The 21,434-nt window shown below is 43.9% G+C and overlaps 1 protein-coding gene across 4 annotated transcripts in view; it reads right to left on the bottom strand.

Moving 5' to 3' along the window:
* The window catches only part of LOC139563441 (DENN domain-containing protein 2D-like), a 32,643-nt gene extending 13,372 nt beyond the window's left edge, over positions 1-19,271 (bottom strand). Inside the window, exons 1-8 of one of the 4 annotated variants that reach the window (XM_071382136.1) lie at positions 6,133-6,237; positions 5,525-5,567; positions 4,941-5,223; positions 4,426-4,571; positions 4,232-4,344; positions 3,446-3,515; positions 3,259-3,336; positions 876-1,016 (exon numbers count right to left, since the gene is read on the bottom strand). In XM_071382136.1, the coding sequence (XP_071238237.1) occupies positions 876-1,016; positions 3,259-3,336; positions 3,446-3,515; positions 4,232-4,344; positions 4,426-4,571; positions 4,941-4,962 (570 nt within the window). In that variant the 5' untranslated portion in view covers positions 4,963-5,223; positions 5,525-5,567; positions 6,133-6,237. Of the gene's footprint in view, positions 1-875; positions 1,017-3,258; positions 3,337-3,445; positions 3,516-4,231; positions 4,345-4,425; positions 4,572-4,940; positions 5,224-5,524; positions 5,568-6,132; positions 6,238-18,873 lie in introns of those variants that run through there. The other 3 variants (XM_071382118.1, XM_071382127.1, XM_071382143.1) reach the window with 3 other exon arrangements.
* Positions 19,272-21,434: the final 2,163 nt, after the last annotated feature.

Here is a 21,434-nt window from a genome sequence, read left to right as displayed (position 1 = left end):
AAACCTTCATGACCTTCGATCACATGATTTTTGTAAAGTTCATGCAGTCGACATGTAGGTGCAAGTCGGACAATTTTCATCCCCAGAAAGCAACACTTTGAAAGGCTTGACAAAAGTGATCCGCTCGAACGAGCCCATTGAGATGAGCACGATGCAAGATTGCTCTTACAAAGTCACACAGAGTATGTGTGCATGTGCATGGGTGCGCTTCACGCCGCTACAACGTGGTAGCTACGGGACCAAAACAGCGGAGAACTTTAGCCTCTCGCTTCAACGCTCCTGGTTGTTGCGGAAATTGACCAACGACTACTGTTTACTTTGTGCATCTACGTCATCTCGCTGAGTCTACCTTTAAACCTAACCTATGACCTGACCCGTCACTATGTATTACTGCCCCCCAGTGGCAAGAAGTGACATCAAAAAACACAAACTATACAACACATAAATGGCTCCCAGCCTCAGGAGGTTGGTGACACCTTAATTGGGGAGGACGGGCTCATGGTAATGGCTGGAGCAAAACCAGTGGAATGGCATCACATGGTTTGAAGCCATTCCATTTGCTCCCTTCCAGCCATTATTATGAGCCGTCTTCCCCTCTACAGCCTCCACTGCTCCCAGGCATTTGCTACTTTCTGTCACTAACACTAAACCTAAACAATACAAAAACAATAGAAAAGTTATAAAACTTAAAATAAATCAAATCTAGTAAAGTGGATCTGAAAACTATCTGAAACTAAACTGAATTTCAAAAGATATTTTTTTTTAACTAATAGACATAAAAACAAATATAAAAACATTTTAACAACCTTGGTGTGTGTGTGTGTGTGTGTGTGTGTGTGTGTGTGTGTGTGTGTGTGTGTGTCAATACTCCATACCTCTGTTCCAGACTCTGGAATGAAGCTCTTGATCTTGACAGTGTTTCCAGGAGCAGGGAACGGCGCCTCCCTCAGGCTCTGCATGAATGGATAGATCATCGCCATAGAGATCTGCCGGCGCTTCTCCACCTCATCAAAGATCTGAAACACACATAGATATAGAATTATAGAACTATAAAATCACCATTAAAACCATAGTAACGCACTGTTGCGGGAAGACCGGCCTCCATATTAAGCATACCATTTAGAATGTGTCATCAGGCCTATCTAATTGTATTGCAATTAGACTTGTGATCGATGCTTTATATTACTCATCTAGCTAGATAAGGTTGCCATCTAAGTTTGTGTGTGTATGTAGGTAGATGAGTGGCTCTCAAGTTGTAAATAGTTATAAGTAGTTTATCATAAACAGACTATCAGGTACCTTTGGGGCCTAATAAAGTAGGGAAATCATATCTCCCTGTGTCTGAGCAAAAGGTTAAGAGTGCAAAACTAAAAACAGCCTGTTTATCTTCCTCACACACACACACACACACTTCTGTGCAGTGCACCCAAGTAGACACACTCAGACGCCCACATACAGTGAGGAGAACAAGTATTTGATACACTGCCGATTTTGCAGGTTTTCCTACTTACAAAGCATGTAGAGGTCTGTAATTTTTTTATCATAGGTACACTTCAACTGTGAGAGACGGAATCTAAAACAAAAATCCAGAAAATCACATTGTATGATTTTTAAGTAATTAATTTGCATTTTATTGCATGGCGTAAGTATTTGATACATCAGAAAAGCAGAACTTAATATTTGGTACAGAAACCTTTGTTTGCAATTACAGAGATCATACGTTTCCTGTAGTTCTTGACCAGGTTTGCACACACTGCAGCAGGGATTTTGGCCCACTCCTCCATACAGACCTTCTCTAGATCCTTCAGGTTTCGGGGCTGTTGCTGGGCAATACGGACTTTCAGCTCCCTCCAAAGATTTTCTATTGGGTTCAGGTCTGGAGACTGGCTAGGCCACTCCAGGACCTTGAGATGCTTCTTACGGAGCCACTCCTTAGTTGCCCTGACTGTGTGTTTCGGGTCGTTGTCATGCTGGAAGACCCAGCCACGACCCATCTTCAATGCTCTTACTGAGGGAAGGAGGTTGTTGGCCAAGATCTCGCGATACATGGCCCCATCCATCCTCCCCTCAATACGGTGCAGTCGTCCTGTCCCCTTTACAGAAAAGCATCCCCAAAGAATTATGTTTCCACCTCCATGCTTCACGGTTGGGATGGTGTTCTTGGGGTTGTACTCATCCTTCTTCCTCCAAACACGGCGAGTGGAGTTTAGACCAAAAAGCTCTATTTTTGTCTCATCAGACCACATGACCTTCTCCCATTCCTCCTCTGGATCATCCAGATGGTCATTGGCAAACTTCAGACGGGCCTGGACATGCGCTGGCTTGAGCAGGGGGACCTTGCGTGCGCTGCAGGATTTTAATCCATGACGGCGTAGTGTGTTACTAATGGTTTTCTTTGAGACTGTGGTCCCAGCTCTCTTCAGGTCATTGACCAGGTCCTGCTGTGTAGTTCTGGGCTGATCCCTCACCTTCCTCATGATCATTGATGCCCCACGAGGTGAGATCTTGCATGGAGCCCCAGACCCAGGGTGATTGACAGTCATCTTGAACTTCTTCCATTTTCTAATAATTGCGCCAACAGTTGTTGCCTTCTCACCAAGCTGCTTGCCTATTGTCCTGTAGCCCATCCCAGCCTTGTGCAGGTCTACAATTTTAGCCCTGATGTCCTTACGCAGCTCTCTGGTCTTGGCCATTGTGGAGAGGTTGGCGTCTGTTTGATTGAGTGTGTGGACAGGTGTCTTTTATACCGGTAACGAGTTCAAACAGGTGCAGTTAATACAGGTAATGAGTGGAGAACAGGAGGGCTTCTTAAAGAAAAACTAACCAGTCTGTGAGAGCCGGAATTCTTACTGGTTGGTAGGTGATCAAATACTTATGTCATGCAATAACATGCAAATTAATTACTTAAAAATCATAAAAATGTGATTTTCTGGATTTTTAGATTCCGTCTCTCACAGTTGAAGTGTACCTATGATAAAAATTACAGACCTCTACATGCTTTGTAAGTAGGAAAACCTGCAAAATCAGCAGTGTATCAAATACTTGTTCTCCCCACTGTAAATACACAGACAAACTGCTGACAACAAATAGACTCCTTACCTGCCTCAGCAAAGATAATGTACTGTAAGGATTATAAGTATCCTCGCGGAATGAGGACATCAGTTCATCACACTCCGTGTCTGTATGTGTGCGAGTGCGTGTGCATGCGTCTGCAAATGCGCGTGTGTGTGTGTGTGTTACATTGCCCTCCACGCTCACCTTAGAGAAGAGTCCAAAGCAGGCCACCCGGCTGATGATGCAATAGGCCTCCGGAGCCCGCGCCCCTTTGCCATGGGGCTGCAAGAAAACGGTCAACAACATCATATCATGAGAAACAAGAAAACCCAATACCAGAGATTCTTCTCATGTCCTATCATGAGAATCACACCATGGATGATCCATTTACCAGTAACCTCCTGCAGTAGCCATTCCTCCTACTGCCGTCGACCTCCGTCAGAACAAAGGAGAAGGTCTCACTGCAGAAAGAGCGATTAAGAGAGAGTGCGAAACAGATTAGCAAAGTGAACCTGCGTCTAATCTATCAACATGTGTTATATCCATATTCAACCAAAACTGTTTTCCAAAAGAGAACGTAGGATAAAGAAAACGAGACCACACAGAACCACCCATCTTATAGTGGACTGTTCCTGCTTCCCTATCAAACATCCTGCTAGTCAGTGGAGCCAGACAGGAAAGCAAGGAAATGGAGAGAGAAGAGAGGTAACAACAGATTGTAGAGCTAATGACAGTAGGTAACCTGGAGGCTGATTTGCATTGGCGTCCAGGTGGAGGAACAGAATCATAGAGGAAGCACTGACTGGCTTAAAGAAGGGATCCATTGTAATGAAAATAATAAGGCCATTTCTTCTGGCTGTACAAAACAGTCTCTCCTCTCTATTCAAACCTGTTCTCTGGCAGAAGAGTAGAACAGAGAGAGATGCCTCTGCTTTCTGGGTCAAAGTGAAGTTGTTTGCAAGAGATGATGCTTTGCAGTTTGCGAACATTGCACACGAACAACACATACACACACAGATATATTTTCAGCCAAGTGTGACACTGAACTGAAAAGAATGGGTTGCGTGAGAGAGAAAACAATCAGTGGGGGGGGGGGGGGGGCAGAAACAAAGAGACGAGCACAGAGAAAGAGAGATGAGGACAGTGAGAGATGGAGAGAATGAGAGGTGTCACATACCTGGGGTATTCAGTGAGGGGGGCCCAGTTGACCCCCTCTGGGAAACAGAAAAGGAGGATGGCTTTCAGGGACTTCTCTTCTTCCTCTCTCTGTGAGCGCCCCATATCAGCTAGCTACAACACACACAAACACATGTTAGAGTGGTGCTCACTATGCGTGTGTGTGTGTGTCTATTATGTCAGTGTCATTCTGACCTTGGGAAACTGATATGTGATCTGGGGTTCATACGTCCCTTGCCCCCTCTTCTTCCCTAGGCTGACCACCACCAGGTACTCAAAGAAAGAGGTCACCGCGAGAGCTGGGGCAGTAGGCTGAGGCAGGGTCAAATCCCTATCACTCCCTAAAACACAGACAGAGAGGGACAGTCAACTGTGGCTTGGAATGGTGGTTCTCATAAATGGTCTAGGAGGACCATGAAACAGTTTTCGTTCCAAACTCCACATGGCTTGGAACTGAATAATTTTATTTTGGTATTCTGCCAGTCCAGTAGGCCAAAGTAATTTGCTATATGTCATGCATTGATGTCCATGGAAGATGTGAGTGAATATTTAAGTTAGGATTCAGCTATATACTAGTTTAGGAGGATGCCTATACAATGCTCTATAGATTAAAACAAAATACTCAAGGCCTCCCGAGTGACACAGCAGCCTAAGGCACTGCATAGCAGCGTCACTACAGACCCGGATTTGATCCCAGGTTCTGTCATTACCGGCCGTGACCGGGAGTCCCATAGGGTGGAGCACAATTGGCCCAGCAACGTCCGGGTTAGGGGAGGGTTTGGCCGGAGGGACTTTACTTGGCTCATCGCACTCTAGCGACTCCTTGTGGTGGGCCGGGCGCCTGCAGGCTGACTTCGGTCTTCAGTTGAACAGTGTTTCCTTCGGCACATTGGTGCAGCTGGCTTCCGGGATTAAACGAGCAGGTGTTAAGAAGTGCAGTTTGGCGGGTCATGTTTCAGAGGACGCACGACTCAATCTTCACCTCTCCTGAGCCTGTTGGGGAGTTGCAGCGATGAAACAAGATCATATTCACAAAATAGGGAGAAAAAAGGGGGTAAACATAGTTTTATAAAAATAAAACAACAACGCTCCAAAGGAAGCTAAAGAGCTAAGAGGAACAGTGTGTAAACCAACAGAAACCACAAGAGGAGAAATGATAGCAGGAAGTGCCACTGACAACGGCATCGGTCTTACATAAAGGTGGTTTTGGCCCGTGGGGTAGAAGGTGCCAGTGAAAGCCTGAGAATGAGGATTTGTTCAAAAGACAAATGTGACAATTCCCCTTGTTACCCACCAGTGACAGTTGTGTGACAGTTCAGGTGTGACTGTGCTGCTTTCTGCAAAACAAGCAAATTCTTCCGCTAGTCTATCATGTGATCACCATGGTAACACCAGTTAAGCCCCAATACAACCAGTAAGCTAGATGGTCACCGACATAACGGTGTCCCTGATGACTTGCCACAACAGATGATATGCACTGTCAAATACCAGGAGCTGTGTTTAAAAAAAATTACTAAACAATGTCTAAAAGTACACGATAGAAAACATCCAGCTTTATCCTGGTTATCCCTCTTAAAAGACAATCTGAATTCCTCCCATATCTCCAGGATTAGTCTAAGTGAATTTCTGGAGGGAGAAAAATGTGTGTTTATAAGGAGGTGTCGTTTTGTGTTTCAGGAATCCAATGTGTTTGCCGGAGTGAGAGCGAACAAAGCAGTCGAGGCTAAATCTTTGTGTCTGCTTGACAGGCGTGTTTAGCTCATGATCCCGATGATCCATGCTTGCCTCTTACTCTATGTTTGCGTAGAGATCTGTGATGAACCTTTTCCAATGACGTCTAATTTATGTTCTATACACACACTTTGGCTCAGTTCCATTTCACTTCTAAAGAAAAACACTCACGGTCTCTGTGTAGCTTATCCTGGAGGGTTGAAAACATGGTACTGAGCCGTTTCATTGGCCCATAGTCCCCCGCATCAACCTCATTGGACATCTTGGCACCTGTTGAGGAAGGAAGAGAGGGGAGTAATAAAGTGAGATAAGAGAGGATATAAAGTAGCATGTTAGGATTGTGGAAACCCCCAGGATCTCACACAAAGCTCACACACACAATTGCCTTAATAAAGAAAGTAAATACTTATTCAGAAATAGAAAGGAGGTCTTGTCATGAGTAATAGTAGGAAAAACGACCCTCACTTTCAGTTTTACTTCCCCCCTTAAGCTCAGACAATAGTTGTAGGTTAAGAGGTCGACATGAGGAAAAGTGACCAATCGGTCATTAAGAATGTGTCATCTCCTGTTGATGCCCTCTACAGACTGGAGGCTTCACTCCTTGTGAAGACGTTTTAATGGAGAAAATAGTCACTGACATTTTTATTTAGAAATACAAGGAGGTGAACGAGACAAAGGGAGAGAAAGACTGAAGTGCTGTACAGTACTGTACAAAAAATACGTTGAGAGAGATCGAGAGGGGGAAAAAAAGGAACTTGAAAATGATGTAAGAGACTGGTTGAACTACTGCTTAGAAGAGTGTTGAATAATGGAGCACAGCACAACACACTTGCCACTTGTTCAGGCTCTAAATGAACACAAGCCCTCCAATTAAGCCAGCACAAAAATGTATTTCAGAGACTTAAAGGCCCAGTGCAGTCATAAACTTGATTTTCCTGTGATACACACACTACCAGTCAAAGGTTTGGAGACACCTACACATTCAAGTTTTTATTTTTTACTATTTTTAATAGTGAAGACATCAAGACTATGAAATAACACATATGGAATCATGTGGTAACCAAATGTGTTAAATCAAAACATATTTTATATTATATTTCAATTAACAGGTGTGCCTTATTAAAAGTTCATTTGTGGAATTTCTTTCCTTCTTAATGCGTTTGAGCCAATCAGTTGTGTTGTGACAAGGTAGAGGTGGTATACAGAAGAAAGCACTATTTGGGAAAAGACCAAGTCCATATTATGGCAAGAACAGCTGAAATAAGCAAAGAGAAACAACAGTCCGTCATTACTTTAAGACATGAAGTTCAGTTAATCTGAAAGATTTCAAGAATTTAGAAAGTTTCTTTAAGTGGAGTCGCAAAAACCATCAAGTGCTATGATGAAACTAGCTCTCGTGAGGACTGCCACAGGAAAGGAAGACAGTTACCTCTGCTGCACAGGATAAATTCACTAGAGTTCACTGCACTTCAGATTGCAGCCCAAATAAATGCATCAGAGTTCATGTCACAGACACATCTCAACATCAACTGTTCAGAGGAGACTGCATGAAATCAGGCCTTCATGGTCGAAATGCTGCAAAGAAACCACTACTAAAGGACACATAAGAAGAGACTTGTTTGGGCCAAGAAACACAAGCAATTGAACTCTGTCCTTTGGTCTGATGAGTCCAAATTTGAGATTTTTGGTTCCAACCGCCGTGTCTTTGTGAGACGTAAAGTAGGTGAACAGATGATCTCTGCATGTGTGGTTCCCACCGTGAAGCATGGAGGAAGAGGTGTGATGGTGTGGCGGTGCTTTGCTGGTGACACTGTCTGTGATTTATTTATAATTCAAGGCACACTTAAGCAGCATGGCTACTACAGCATTCTGCAGAAATACACCATCCCATTCAGGTTTGCGCTTAGCAGGACTATCATTTTGTTTTTCAACAGTACCCAATTGAGGGTTTGGGAATAGTTGGACCGAGAGTGAAGAGTGAAGGAAACGCAGCTAACAAGTGCTCAGCATATGTGGGAACTCCTTCAAGACTGTTGGAAAAACACTCATGAAGCTGGTTGAGAGATTGCCTAGAGTGTGCAGAGCTGTCATCAAGGCAAAGGGTGGCTACTTTGAAGAATCTAAATTGTATTTTAATTTGTTTAACACTTTTTTGGTTACTACATGCTTCCATGTGTTATTTGATAGTTTTGACATCATTATTATTCTGTAATGTAGAAAAGAGTAAAAAATTTAATTAAAAAAACGTTTGGCGGGCCATGTTTTGGGGGACGCACAACACGACCTTCACCTCTCCCGAGCCCGTTGGGGAGATGCAGCGATGAAACAAGATAGTAATCACAAAATTGGAAGAAAAAGCTGTGAAACCTACTGTTATTCTTAGAATTTTTTTTATTGACGTGGTCAAATAACCCAAGCATAGACAGGCCAAGTGGCCAACAGGCCAAGAGTGTGCAAAGCTGCCATCAAGGCAAAGGGTGGCTACTTCTCAAATATAAAATATATTTTGATTTGTTTTACACTTTTTTGATTACTACATAATTCCATGTGTTATTTCATAGTTTTGATGTCTTCACTACTATTCTACAATGTAGAAAATAGTCAAAATAAAAACCCTTGAATGAGTAAGTATCCAACATTTCAAATCAAAGTTTGTCACGTGCGCCGAATACAACAGGTGTAGACCTTACAGTGAAATGCTTACTTACAGGCTCTAACCAACAGTGCAAAAAAGGTATTAGGTGAACAATAGGTAAGTAAAGAAATTAAAACAGTAAAAAGACAGTGAAAAATAACAGTAGCGAGGCTACATACAGACACCGGTTAGTCGGGCTGATTGAGGTAGTATGTAGATATGGTTAAAGTGACTATGCATATATGATGAACAGAGTAGCAGTAGCGTTAAAGAGGGGTTGACGGGTGGTGGGTGGCGGGACACAATTCAGATAAACCGGTTAGCCAATGTGCGAGAGCACTGGTTGGTCGGGCCAATTGAGGTAGTATGTACATGAATGTATAGTTAAAGTGACTATGCATATATGAAAAACAGAGAGTAGCAGCAGCATAAAAGAGGGGTTGGGGGCACACAGTGCAAAAAGTCTGGGTAGGCATTTGATTACCTGTTCAGTAGTCTTATGGCTTGGGGGTAAAAACTGTTGTGAAGCCTTTTTGTCCTATACTTGGCACTCCAGTACCGCTTGCCATGCGGTAGTAGAGAGAACAGTCTATGACTGGGGTGGCTGGGGTCTTTGACAATTTTTGGTGCCTTCCTTTGACACCGCCTGGTGTAGAGGTCATGGATGGCAGGCAGTTTAGTGATGTACTGGGCCGTATGCGCTACCCTCTGTAGTGCCTTGCGGTCAGAGGCCGAGCAATTGCAGTACCAGGCAGTGATGCAACCACTCAGGATGCTCTCGATGTTGCAGCTGTAGAACCTTTTGAGGATGCCAACAAGTGACAAATCTTTTTAGTTTCCTGAGGGGGAATAGGCTTTGTCGTGCCCTTTCCACGACTGTCTTCGTGTGTTTGGACTAGAGGTCGACCGATTATGATTTTGCAACGCCGATACCGATACTGATTATTGGAGGACCAAAAAAAGGCGATACCGGTTAAATCGGACGATTTTTATATACACTGCTCAAAAAAATAAAGGGAACACTTAAACAACACAATGTAACTCCAAGTCAATCACACTTCTGTGAAATCAAACTGTCCACTTAGGAAGCAACACTGATTGACAATAAAATTTCACATGCTGTTGTGCAAATGGAATAGACAACAGGTGGAAATTATAGGCAATTAGCAAGACACCCCCAATAAAGGAGTGGTTCTGCAGGTGGTGACCACAGACCACTTCTCAGTTCCTATGCTTCCTGGCTGATGTTTTGGTCACTTTTGAATGCTGGCGGTGCTTTCACTCTAGTGGTAGCATGAGACGGAGTCTACAACCCACACAAGTGGCTCAGGTAGTGCAGCTCATCCAGGATGGCACATCAATGCGAGCTGTGGCAAGAAGGTTTGCTGTGTCTGTCAGCGTAGTGTCCAGAGCATCGAGGCGCTACCAGGCGACAGGCCAGTACATCAGGAGACATGGAGGAGGCCGTAGGAGGGCAACAACCCAGCAGCAGGACCGCTACATCCGCCTTTGTGCAAGGAGGAGCAGGAAGAGCACTGCCAGAGCCCTGCAAAATGACCTCCAGCAGGCCACAAATGTGCATGTGTCAGCATATGGTCTCACAAGGGGTCTGAGGATCTCATCTCGGTACCTAATGGCAGTCAGGCTACCTCTGGCGAGCACATGGAGGGCTGTGCGGCCCCACAAAGAAATGCCACCCCACACCATGACTGACCCACCGCCAAACCGGTCATGCTGGAGGATGTTGCAGGCAGCAGAACGTTCTCCACGGCGTCTCCAGACTCTGTAACGTCTGTCACGTGCTCATGTGCTCAGTGTGAACCTGCTTTCATCTGTGAAGAGCACACGGTGCCAGTGGCGAATTTGTCGATCTTGGTGTTCTCTGGCAAATGCCAAACGTCCTGCACGGTGTTGGGCTGTAAGCACAACCCCCACCTGTGGACGTCGGGCCCTCATACCACCCTCATGGAGTCTGTTTCTGACCGTTTGAGCAGACACATGCACATTTGTGGCCTGCTGGAGGTCATTTTGCAGGGCTCTGGCAGTGCTCCTCCTTGCACAAAGGCGGAGGTAGCGGTCCTGCTGCTGGGTTGCTGCCCTCCTACGGCCTCCTCCACGTCTCCTGATGTACTGGCCTGTCTCCTGGTAGCGCCTCCATGCTCTGGACACTACGCTGACAGACACAGCAAACCTTTTTGCCACAGCTCGCATTGATGTGCCATCCTGGATGAACTGCACTACCTGAGCCACTTGTGTGGGTTGTAGACTCCGTCTCATGCTACCACTAGAGTGAAAGCACCGCCAGCATTCAAAAGTGACCAAAACATCAGCCAGGAAGCATAGGAACTGAGAAGTGGTCTGTGGTCACCACCTGCAGAACCATTCCTTTTTTGGGGGTGTCTTACTAATTGCCTATAATTTCCACCTTTTGTCTATTCCATTTGCACAACAGCATGTGAAATTTATTGTCAATCAGTGTTGCTTCCTAAGTGGACAGTTTGATTTCACAGAAGTGTGATTGACTTGGAGTTACATTGTGATGTTTAAGTGTTCCCTTTATTTTTTTGAGCAGTGTATATATATGTAATAATGACAATTACAACAATACTGAATGAACACTTTTATTTTAACTTAATTCATCAGTAAAATCTATTTAGTCTCAAATAAATAATGAAACATGTTCAATTTGGTTTAAATATTGCAAAAACAAAGTGTTGGAGAAGAAAGTAAAAGTGCAATATGTGCCATGTAAAAAAGCTAACGTTTAAGTTCCTTGCTCAGAAAATGAGAAGATATGAAAGCTGGTGGTTCCTTTTAACATGAGACTTCAATATTCCCAGGTAAGAAGTTTTAGGTTGTAGTTATTATAGGACTATTTCTCTCTATACCATTTGCATTTCATATACCTTTGACTATTGGGATGTTCTAATAGGTACTTTAGTATTGCCAGCCTAATCTTGGGAGTTGATAGGCTTGAAGTCATAAACAGCGCAATGCTTTAAGCATTGCGAAGAGCTGCTTGCAAATGTAGGAAAGTGCTGTTTAAAGGAATGCTTACGAGCCTGCTGCTGCCTAACACCGCTCAGACTGCTCTATCAAATCATAGACTTAATTATAATATAATAACACACAGAAATATGAGCCTTAGGTCATTAATATGGTCAAATCCAGAAACTATCATTTCTAAAATGAAAACGTTTATTCTTTCAGTGAAATACGGAACCATTTCGTATTTTATCTAACGAGTGGCATCCATAAGTCTAAATATTGCTGTTACATTGCACAACCTTCAAAGTTATGTCATAATTATGTAAAAATTCTGGCAAATTAGTTCGCAACGAGCCAGGCGGCACAAACTGTTGCATATACCCTGACTCTGCGTGCAATGAACGCAAGAGAAGTGACACAATTTGCCTAGGTAAAAGAAATTCATGTTAGCAGGCAATATTAACTAGGGAAATTGTGTCACTTCTCTTGCGTTCTGTGCAACAGAGTCAGGGTATATGCAGCCGTTTGGGCCGCCTGGCTCGTTGCCAACTGTGTGAAGACCATTTCTTCCTAACAAAGACAGCCAACTTCGCCAAACGGGGGATGATTTAACAAAAGCACATTTGTGAAAAAAGCACAATTGTTGCACGAATGTACCTAACCATAAACATCAATGCCTTTCTCAAAATCAATACATAGAAGTATATTTTTTTTTAAACCTGCATATTTAGTTAAAAGAAATTCATGTTAGCAGGCAATATTAACTAAATATGCAGGTTTAAAAATATATACTTGTGTATTGATTTTAAGAAAGGCGTTGATGTTTATGGTTAGGTACACATTGGTGCAACGACAGTGCTTTTTTCGCAAATGCGCTTGTTAAATCCCCCGTTTGGCGAAGTAGGCTGTGATTCAATGATAAATTAACAGGCACCGCATCGATAATATGCAACGCAGGACAAGCTAGATAAACTAGTAATATCAACCATGTGTAGTTAACTAGTGATTATGTTAAGATTGATTGCTTTTTATAAGATAGGTTTAATGCTAGCTAGCACCTTACCTTGGCGCCTTGCTGCACTCACATAACAGGTAGTCAAGCATCCCACGCAGTCTCCTCATGGAGTGCAATGTAATCGGCCATAATCGGTGTCCAAAAATGCCGATTACCGATTGTTATGAAAACTTGAAAATCGTCCCTAATTAAAATCGGCCATTCCGATTAATCGGTGGACCTCTAGTTTGGACCATTATATTTTGTTGGTGATGTGGACACCAAGGAACTTGAAGCTCTCAACCTGCTCCACTACAGCCCCGTCGATGAGAATGGGGGCGTGATCGGTCCTCCTTTTCCTGTAGTCCACAATCATCACCTTAGTCTTGGTTACGTAGAGGGATAGATTGTTATTCTGGCACCACCCGGTAGGGCTCTGACCTCCTCCCTATAGGCTGTCTCATCGTTGTCGGTGATCATGCCTACCACTGTTGCGTCGTCAGCAAACTTAATGATGGTGTTGGAGTCATGCCTGGCCATGCAGTCGTGGGTGAACAGGGAGTACAGGAGGGGACTGAGCACGCACCCCTCGGGTGCTTTAGTGTTGAGGATCAGCATGGCAGATGTGTTGCTACCTACCCTCACCACCTGGGGGCGGCGCATCTGGAAGTCCAGGATCCAGTTGCAGAGGGAGGTGTTTAGTCCCAGGATCCTTAGCTTAGTGATGAGCTTTGAGGGTACTATGGTGTTGAACGCTGAGCTGTAGTCAATGAATAGCATTCTCACATAGGTGTTCCTTTTGTCCAGGTGGGAAAGGGCAGTGTGGAGTGCAATAGAGATTGCATCATCTCTGGATCTGTTTGGGCGGTATGTAAATTGGAGTGGGTCTAGGGTTTCTGGGATAATGGTGTTGATGTGAGCCATTACCAGCCTTTCAAAGCACTCATGGCTACGGACGTGAGTGCTACGGGTCTGTAGTCATTTAGGCAGGTTACCTTCGTGTTCTTGGGCACAGGGACTATGGTGGTCTGCTTGAAACATGTTGGTATTACAGACTCAATCAGGGACATGTTGAAAATTTCAGTGAAGACACCTGCCAGTTGGTCAGCACATGCCCGGAGCACACGTCCTGGTAATCCGTCTGGCCCCGCAGCCTTGTGAATGTTGATCTGTTTAAAAGGTCTTACTTACGCCGGCTACGGAGAGCATGATCACACAGTCGTCCGGAACAGCTGATGCTCTCATGCATGCCTCAGTGTTGCTTGCCTCGAAGTGAGCATAAAAGTGATTTAGCTCGTCTGGTAGGCTCGTGTCACTGTGTAGCTCGCAGCTGTGCTTCACTTTGTAGTTTGCAAGCCCTGCCACATAAGGCGCGCATCGGAGCCGGTGTAGTATGATTCAATCTTAGCCCTGTATTTATGCTTTGCCTGTTTGATGGTTCGTCGCAGGGCATAGCAGGATTTCTTATAAGCTTCCGGGTTAGAGTCCCACACCTTGAAAGCGGCAGCTCTAGCCTTTAGCTTAGTGCGAATGTTACCTGTAATCCATGACTTCTGGTTGGGGTATGTACGACGTCCTCGAGGCACATATTAATAAAGCCAGTGACTGATGTGGTGTACTCCTCAATGCCATCGGAAGAATCCTGGAACATGCTCCAGTCTGTGATAGCAAAACAGTCCTGTAGTTTAGCATCTGCTTCATCTGACCACTTTTTTATAGACCGAGTCACTGATGCTTCCTGCTTTAAATTTGGCTTGTAAGCAGGAATCAGGAGGATAGAGTTCTGGTCGGATTCACCAAATGGAGGGCGAGGGAGAGCTTTGTACGCGTCTCTGTGTGTGGAGTACAGGTGATCTATAATTTCCCCCCCCTGGTTGCACATTTAACATGTTGATAGAAATTAGGTAGAACTGATTTAAGTTTCCCTGCATTAAAGTCTCCGGCCACTAGGAGCACCGCCTTTGGGTGAGTTGTTTCCTGTTTGCTTATTTTCTTATACAGCTGAGTGAGTGCGGTCTTAGTGCCAGCATCTGTCTGTGGTGGTAAATTAACAGGCACAAAAAGTATAGCTGAAAACTCTCTAGGCAAGTAGTGTGGTTTGCAATTTATCACAATATACTCTACTTCAGGCGAGCAAAATCTAGACACTTCCTTAGATTTCGTGCACCAGCTGTGCATATTTGTGAAACAACAGTCCGCCCCCCCTCATCTTACCGGAGTGTGCTGTTCTATCTTGCCGGTGCAGCGTTTATCCCGCTAGCTGAATATCCATGTCGTCATTCAGCCACGATTCCATGAAACATAGGATATTAGTTTTTGATGTCCCGTTGGTAGGATACTTGTGATCGTACCTCGCCTAATTTATTGTCCAATGATTGCACGTTGGCGAGTAATATTGACGGTAACGACAGCTTTCCCACTCGCCGTCGGCGGATCCTAACGAGGCATCCCGCCCGGTGTCCTCTGTGCCTGCGTCTCTTCCTCTTGGGATGTTGGCCTTGTCTGGTGTTCAGAGTATGTCCTGTGCATCCAGCTTATTGAAGAAAAAATCTTTGTCTAATCCGAGGTGAGTGATCGCTGTCCTGATATTTAGAAGCTCTTTTTTTGCAGTAAGATACAGTTGCAGAAACATTATGTACAAAATAAGTTACAAATAACGTGAAAAAACCCCACATAATAGCACAATTGGTTGGGCGCCCGTAAAACTGCTGCCATTTCCTCCGGCGCCATTTTAACTGGTACCGTATGTAATGGGTAATTGATATATACTAATGTTAGCAATTTATGTTATTCTTCAATAACAAACTCCAAAGGAAATTAGGGGGAGGAAAATAGTTTTTTTCAAAGAAGACAAATCATACGGGGAGGTAGATGGTCATTCTCTCCTGTCCTCAGTGATGCTCTCCAGCGGTTCTCTCCAGTGATTCTCTCCCCCAAACAAAGGGACAGCATGTAGTTTTAGAACCCAGCCCTAGCCTGTGGTTGACCAATTAGAATTCCTTGCAATAAAACTAGCCAATGGCCAAATAACAAGTATCCTATTTCTGAACCATTGATTAATAATTCCCTATTACAGAAAAAACACTTTCCCTTAAATCATTATTACTCTATTGACGTCTCATCCTTTTGAACTCTCGTCCTCAGTCTCTGTGTTGTGTATTTATCTTCAACATATTCTTACACTAAGAATCAAGACACCAACAATTCACACAATGAAGTCATGAAACAATGAAAGTCAACAAATTGGCGGGAAAAGCGTATTCTGGAAAGAGAAGTGCATTGTGCATCTGGACGCTTGGCCAATCCTACGTCTGCATTGGCCATGCAGCATTTACGGTGATATGGCCTCAGCAGTAGTCAGGGCCTTCATACTTCCTGCGCATCACGGAGCAGTGCAGAGCTGTTGTCAAGGAAGTGAGTGTGTGTTTCCTACAGGATGTACCGCCTCCACCTACCGTCAACCAATCATGTCAATGAGGAGCTATGCAGAGCCCTCCGCATTGTTACAATATTTGGGAAGCGCATGGCGAAGCTGTACAGAGCTCAATTTGCCCTCCGCATGCTTCTGGAGGCCACACAATTGCGTCACACCCTCCAACCCTCCTGGTTGGAGCCTCCAACCACATTTTCAAATCAAGCATAAATTGACTTTTAGTCTAGGCCTCAGCAATGGATTAGTTCACTGAGATGATGGTTGCAAATATATAGATTCAATTGATTGGACATGATTTGGGAAGGCACACACCTGTCTATATACGGTCCCACAGTTGACAGTACATGTCAGAGCAAAAACCAAACCGTGAGGTCGAAGGAATTGTCCGTAGAGCTCCGAGACAGGATTGTGTCGAGGCACATATCTGGGGAAGGGTACTAAAACATTTCTGCTGCATTGAAGATCCTCAAGAACACAGTGGTCTCGATCATTCTTAAAATGGAAGAAGTTTGGAACCACCGAGACTCTTCCTAGAGCTTGCCGCCCGACCAAACTGAGCAATCGGGTGAGAAGGGCCTTGGTCAAGGACTAAGAACCCAATGGTCACTCTGACAGAGCTCCAGAGTTCATCTATGGAGATGGGAGAACCTTCCAGAAGGACAACAGTCTCTGCAGCACTCCACCAATCAGAAGAATGGGACAAACTCCCCAAATACAGGTGTACCAAGCTTGTAGCGTCATAACAAAGACTCAAGGCTGTAATCGTTGCTTCAACAAAGTACTGAGTAAAGGGTCTGAATACCTATGAAAAATGTGATCAGTTTTTTTTTTGTAAAATGTGCAAAACTTTCTAAAAACCTGTTTTAGCTTTGTCATTATTGGCTACTGTGTGTAGATTGATGAGGGGGGAAAAACAGTTAGAATAAGGCTGTAACGTAACAAAAATTGGGAAAAAGTAAAGCGGTCTGAGTACTTTCCGAAGGCACTGTATGTTTCCCTTTCTGTCATCTGTGTCACGTTCCTGACCTTATTTTCCTTTGTTTAGCTTTGTTTAGTTGGTCAGGACGTGAGCTGGGTGGACAGTCTATGTTATGTGTTTCTATGTTTAGGTTCATTGGTAATTAGCCTTATATGGTTCTCAATCAGGGACAGGTGTTTGACGTTTCCTCTGATTGAGAACCATATAAAGGTAGGCTGTTCACACCGTTTGTTTGTGGGTGATTGTCTTCCGTGTCAGTGTTGTTACCACACGGGACTGTTTCGTTTGTTTAGTCTGTTTTTGTGTTCTGTAAGTTCTCATGTTCAGGTCTGTCTACGTTGTTTTGTAGTTATTCAAGTGTGCTTCGTGTTCGTCTTGTTTAATAAATCAACATGTATTCACCACCTGCTGCGTTTTGGTCCGATCCATGCTCCTCCTCAGACGAGGAGGAGAACAACCGTTACAATCTGGTGGTCAAAGCAAGTGTGAAAACAGTCTGGACAACCCCTCCTTTTCTCTCTCCCTCTCCAGGTAATGTCAACTCTCCCAGCTCTTACCGACACCTACCATTGAGCCCTCCATTTACTGTAACCAGCATCCTTAACCAGTGAGAAACCGACCGACACCGGACGTCCATGGACATTGAAAAGTAGTTCAAATTAGGTCAGTCCGCCCTGGCCTGGATTTCAACGTTCACAGACGTTTTTTGGAACGGTCCGGACAAGCTTTAATTTAAACTTCCTGATCTAATCAGACTCCTATTTATCACAAGTTTGGAGAGTACAGTACAATACAGTAAAGTTTTTAAAAAGCTCAGTACAGTACAGTCCTGTACAGTAAAATATAATTCATTACAGTACACAGTAGAGCACACTGAGTTGAGCACACTATAATGTACTGTACTCTACTAAACTACTTTACTGTAATGTCCAAACTTGTGAAACATAAAACATTTATGATTGGTTCAGAGTTGGTTCGGTCCAAACAAATTTGGTCTTGTTTGGAGGCAGAGCTCATTAAAATAATAGCCAGTGTGTAGAATAATACCCACATATGCAAAGGAGGATATTGCATATTTCTACAGTTGTGTACCTAATTAGGATTCATCCTCCTGAAAAGAATGACACTCATATAGATAATTATGCTGTTCTATGTAGTGCAGTTCAGGGATCCATGATGAAATTCCATTACCGAAATTCTGTTACCGGGTGTAAATCTACTTCACTGTAGTTCAATAACAAAAAGGAGATGTTTTCAAACTCAAGATGTCATGTCATAGCTGACACCCCCCCACCCCATACGTTGAAATGTACCATCCAATCAAATCTTGCAGCTGGTAGCCAGAGGACCATTTAAACTGTTTTTGCAATACAACATTCTCCAGACCTCTAGGCATGACAACGACTATTAGCCCATACGCAATTGCCAATAGTTGGCGTATTGTTGAGTACAGAAAATATAGGCCTATAGAGTACCACAGTATGAGTCATAATACCCATTAAAATCTAGCGGTAATTTTCGAATTGGAGTATAAATAGAGCTGAATATATTGATGTCACCTTTCCAAGAGAGATTTAAATGGTTATCAAAACGTCACGCCAGGTTAAGCCTACACAAAACAAATCCCCTATGTGAAAATGGATGGTGGAAAAACGATTCGAACCATTTCCCGTTTTATGGGTATGGTGACACGTCAACTGTGGGGCTTTATAGCCCATTATCACTAATAATTTGTAGTGAAATGGAAAATCAATATAAACTGATGTGGAAAAGTGTAGCCTATCTGTGTTTAAGAATGCTATTAGCCTTCTGGAATTCAACTTTAAGTATAAAACAATTACAGCAAGAAAAAAGGAAACAGTATATCAATAGCAAATACTCACCTTTTGCAGAATCTTTCAATAAGTAACCTTAACTCCCCTAAACGTTTTAGTCGCTCTTCAATTTAGGTCTTATTCCAAACCAAACTCACAAGCAACCTCGCAGCCCGTCGTTCAGTTGCCAAGTGAGCAGTGGCACAAGTAATCGATTTCCTGGAACCGTTTCTATTCCACCTCAGTAGAAGATGTGCCGCATTGCGGGTGAACCGGGGGGACACTGGTGGAAGACAGCTAGACTCTACTCTCTTTATCTTCCAGAAATAAACGTAGTTACTTTGGTTGCCGGAGTCGCGTGAGTTGCCTATTAGGTATATTTATTGAAAAAGCAGAACCAAGTGCAGGTTATCTAGGCGACAAAAAAAATGCATTTAACAGTCACCATCACTTACGTCAGGTGTGTGGCCAAAGGGGAGGGGACTGACACGCTCTTTTCCTTTGCTCCTGGAAGCCTATTGGATAGCGTGTTGTCTAATTAATTAAGGGAGAAACAGATTCGTCTGCTTCAGAGAATATGGAAATAATGTATAGTTGTATTTAGCCTATCCATGTTTCATCTAGGCTCTCATGTGATGATGCGTTAGACTGACTACTGTATATTCTCACTCTGCACTAGAGACTGGCAATAATATTTGCCATCCCCTCTTGCAGTCTTTGAATATGATGAGAAGGTATGGGCCTAATATTGATCTTGGTGCCATGACTGATTTCTCATGTATGCTCTCATATTACCTGACATACATACAACAGTCAACAAGTAGCCTAAGCTATATTCTCATGTTCCTGGTTTACTTTTTTTGTGTTCAGGTCTCCCTCCAACCATCATTTTCTAGTCATGCTAATGGGTCATAGACTGTAAATTTAATATCAAAGCAGCAAGGGCCAAAAGGGTCCTCTTGTGACATTTTAGAGAAATTGTTCCCCCTGGTGGAAAATATGAGGATATATGATAGGAATGCAGGTTACTGTGAGCCTGTCCAATTAAACAAATCAGTGGTTGAAAGTACTTTACTTTACCATTTATATTTTTGACAACTTTTACTTGTACTTCACTACATTCTAAATAAAATATTGTACTTTTTACTCCATACATTTTCCCTGACAACCAAAGGTACTTGTTACTCTTGAATACATATTCCACTACCATCTGTACTATTGGCCAATGTGCAATCACTGGAAAATAAAATGGAGGATCTACGATTATGAATATTATGAAAACTGTAATATCTTATGTTTCACTGAGTTGTGGCTGAACGACGCCACGGATACTATAGAGCTGGCTGTGTATTCCATGCATCGGCAGGACAGAGAAGCTATGTCTGGTAAGACGGGTGTGTGTGTCTATTTGTAAATAATAGCTGGTGTGTGATTTCTAATATTAAAGAAGTCTCGAGATGGGAATATGTTCCGGGATTCATCCATTGGCATTGAGGAGTATACCACCTCAGTTACCGGCTTCATCAATAAGTGCATCGACGACGTCATCCCCACAGTGACCGTACGTACATATCCCAACCAGAAGCCATGTATTACAGGGAACATTCGCACCGAGCTAAAGGCTAGAGCTGCCGCATTCAAGGAGCGGGACACTAATCTGGACGCATATAAGAAATCCCGCTACGCCCTCAGACGAACCATCAAACAAGCAAAGCGTCAATACAGGACTAAGATTGAATCCTACAACACCGGCTCTGATGCTCGTTGGATGTGGCAGGGCTAGAAATCTATTACAGACTACAAAGGGAAACCCAGGCTCGAGCTGCCCAGTGACACAGGCCTACCAGACGAGCTAAATGCCTTTTATGCTTGCTTCAAGGCAAGCAACACTGAAGCATGCATGAGAGCACCAGCTGTTCCAGACGACTGTGGGATCACGCTCTCGGGTAGCCAATGTGAGCAAGACCTTTAAAGAGGTCAACATTCACAAGCCGCAGGGCCAGATAGATTACCAGGACGTGAACTCAAGCATGCGTGGACCAACTGGAAAGTGTCTTCACTGACATTTTCAACTGCTCCCTGACCAAGTCTGTAATACCTACATGTTTCAAGCAGACCACCGTAGTCCCTGTGCCCAAGGAAGCGAAGGTGACCTGCTTAAATTATTACCGCCTCGTAGCACTCACGTCAGTAGCCATGAAGTGCTTTGAAAGGCTGGTCATGGCACACATCAACACCATCATCCCGGAAACCCTATACCCACTCCAATTCGCATACCGCCCCACAGTATCCACAGATGATGCAATCTCAATCGCACTCTACACTGCCCGTTCCCACCTGGACAAAATGAACACCTATGTGATAATGCTGTTCATTGACTACAGCTCAGCGTTCCACACTATAGTGCCCACAAAGCTCATCACTAAGCTAAGGACCATGGCACTGAACACCTCCCTCTGTAACTGGATCCTGGACTTCCTGACAGGCCGACCCCAGGTGGTAAGGGTAGGCAACAGCACATCTGCCACACTGTTCCTCAACACTCGGGCCCCTCAGGGGTATGTGCTTAGTCCCCTCCTGTACTCCCTGTTCACCCACGACTGCGTGGCCTAACATGACTACAACGCCAT

The sequence above is a fragment of the Salvelinus alpinus genome, chromosome 2 (genome assembly GCF_045679555.1).
Source record: "Salvelinus alpinus chromosome 2, SLU_Salpinus.1, whole genome shotgun sequence".
NCBI classification, from domain to species: Eukaryota; Metazoa; Chordata; class Actinopteri; order Salmoniformes; family Salmonidae; genus Salvelinus; species Salvelinus alpinus.
This window is presented reverse-complemented; position numbering and strand designations above follow the sequence as displayed.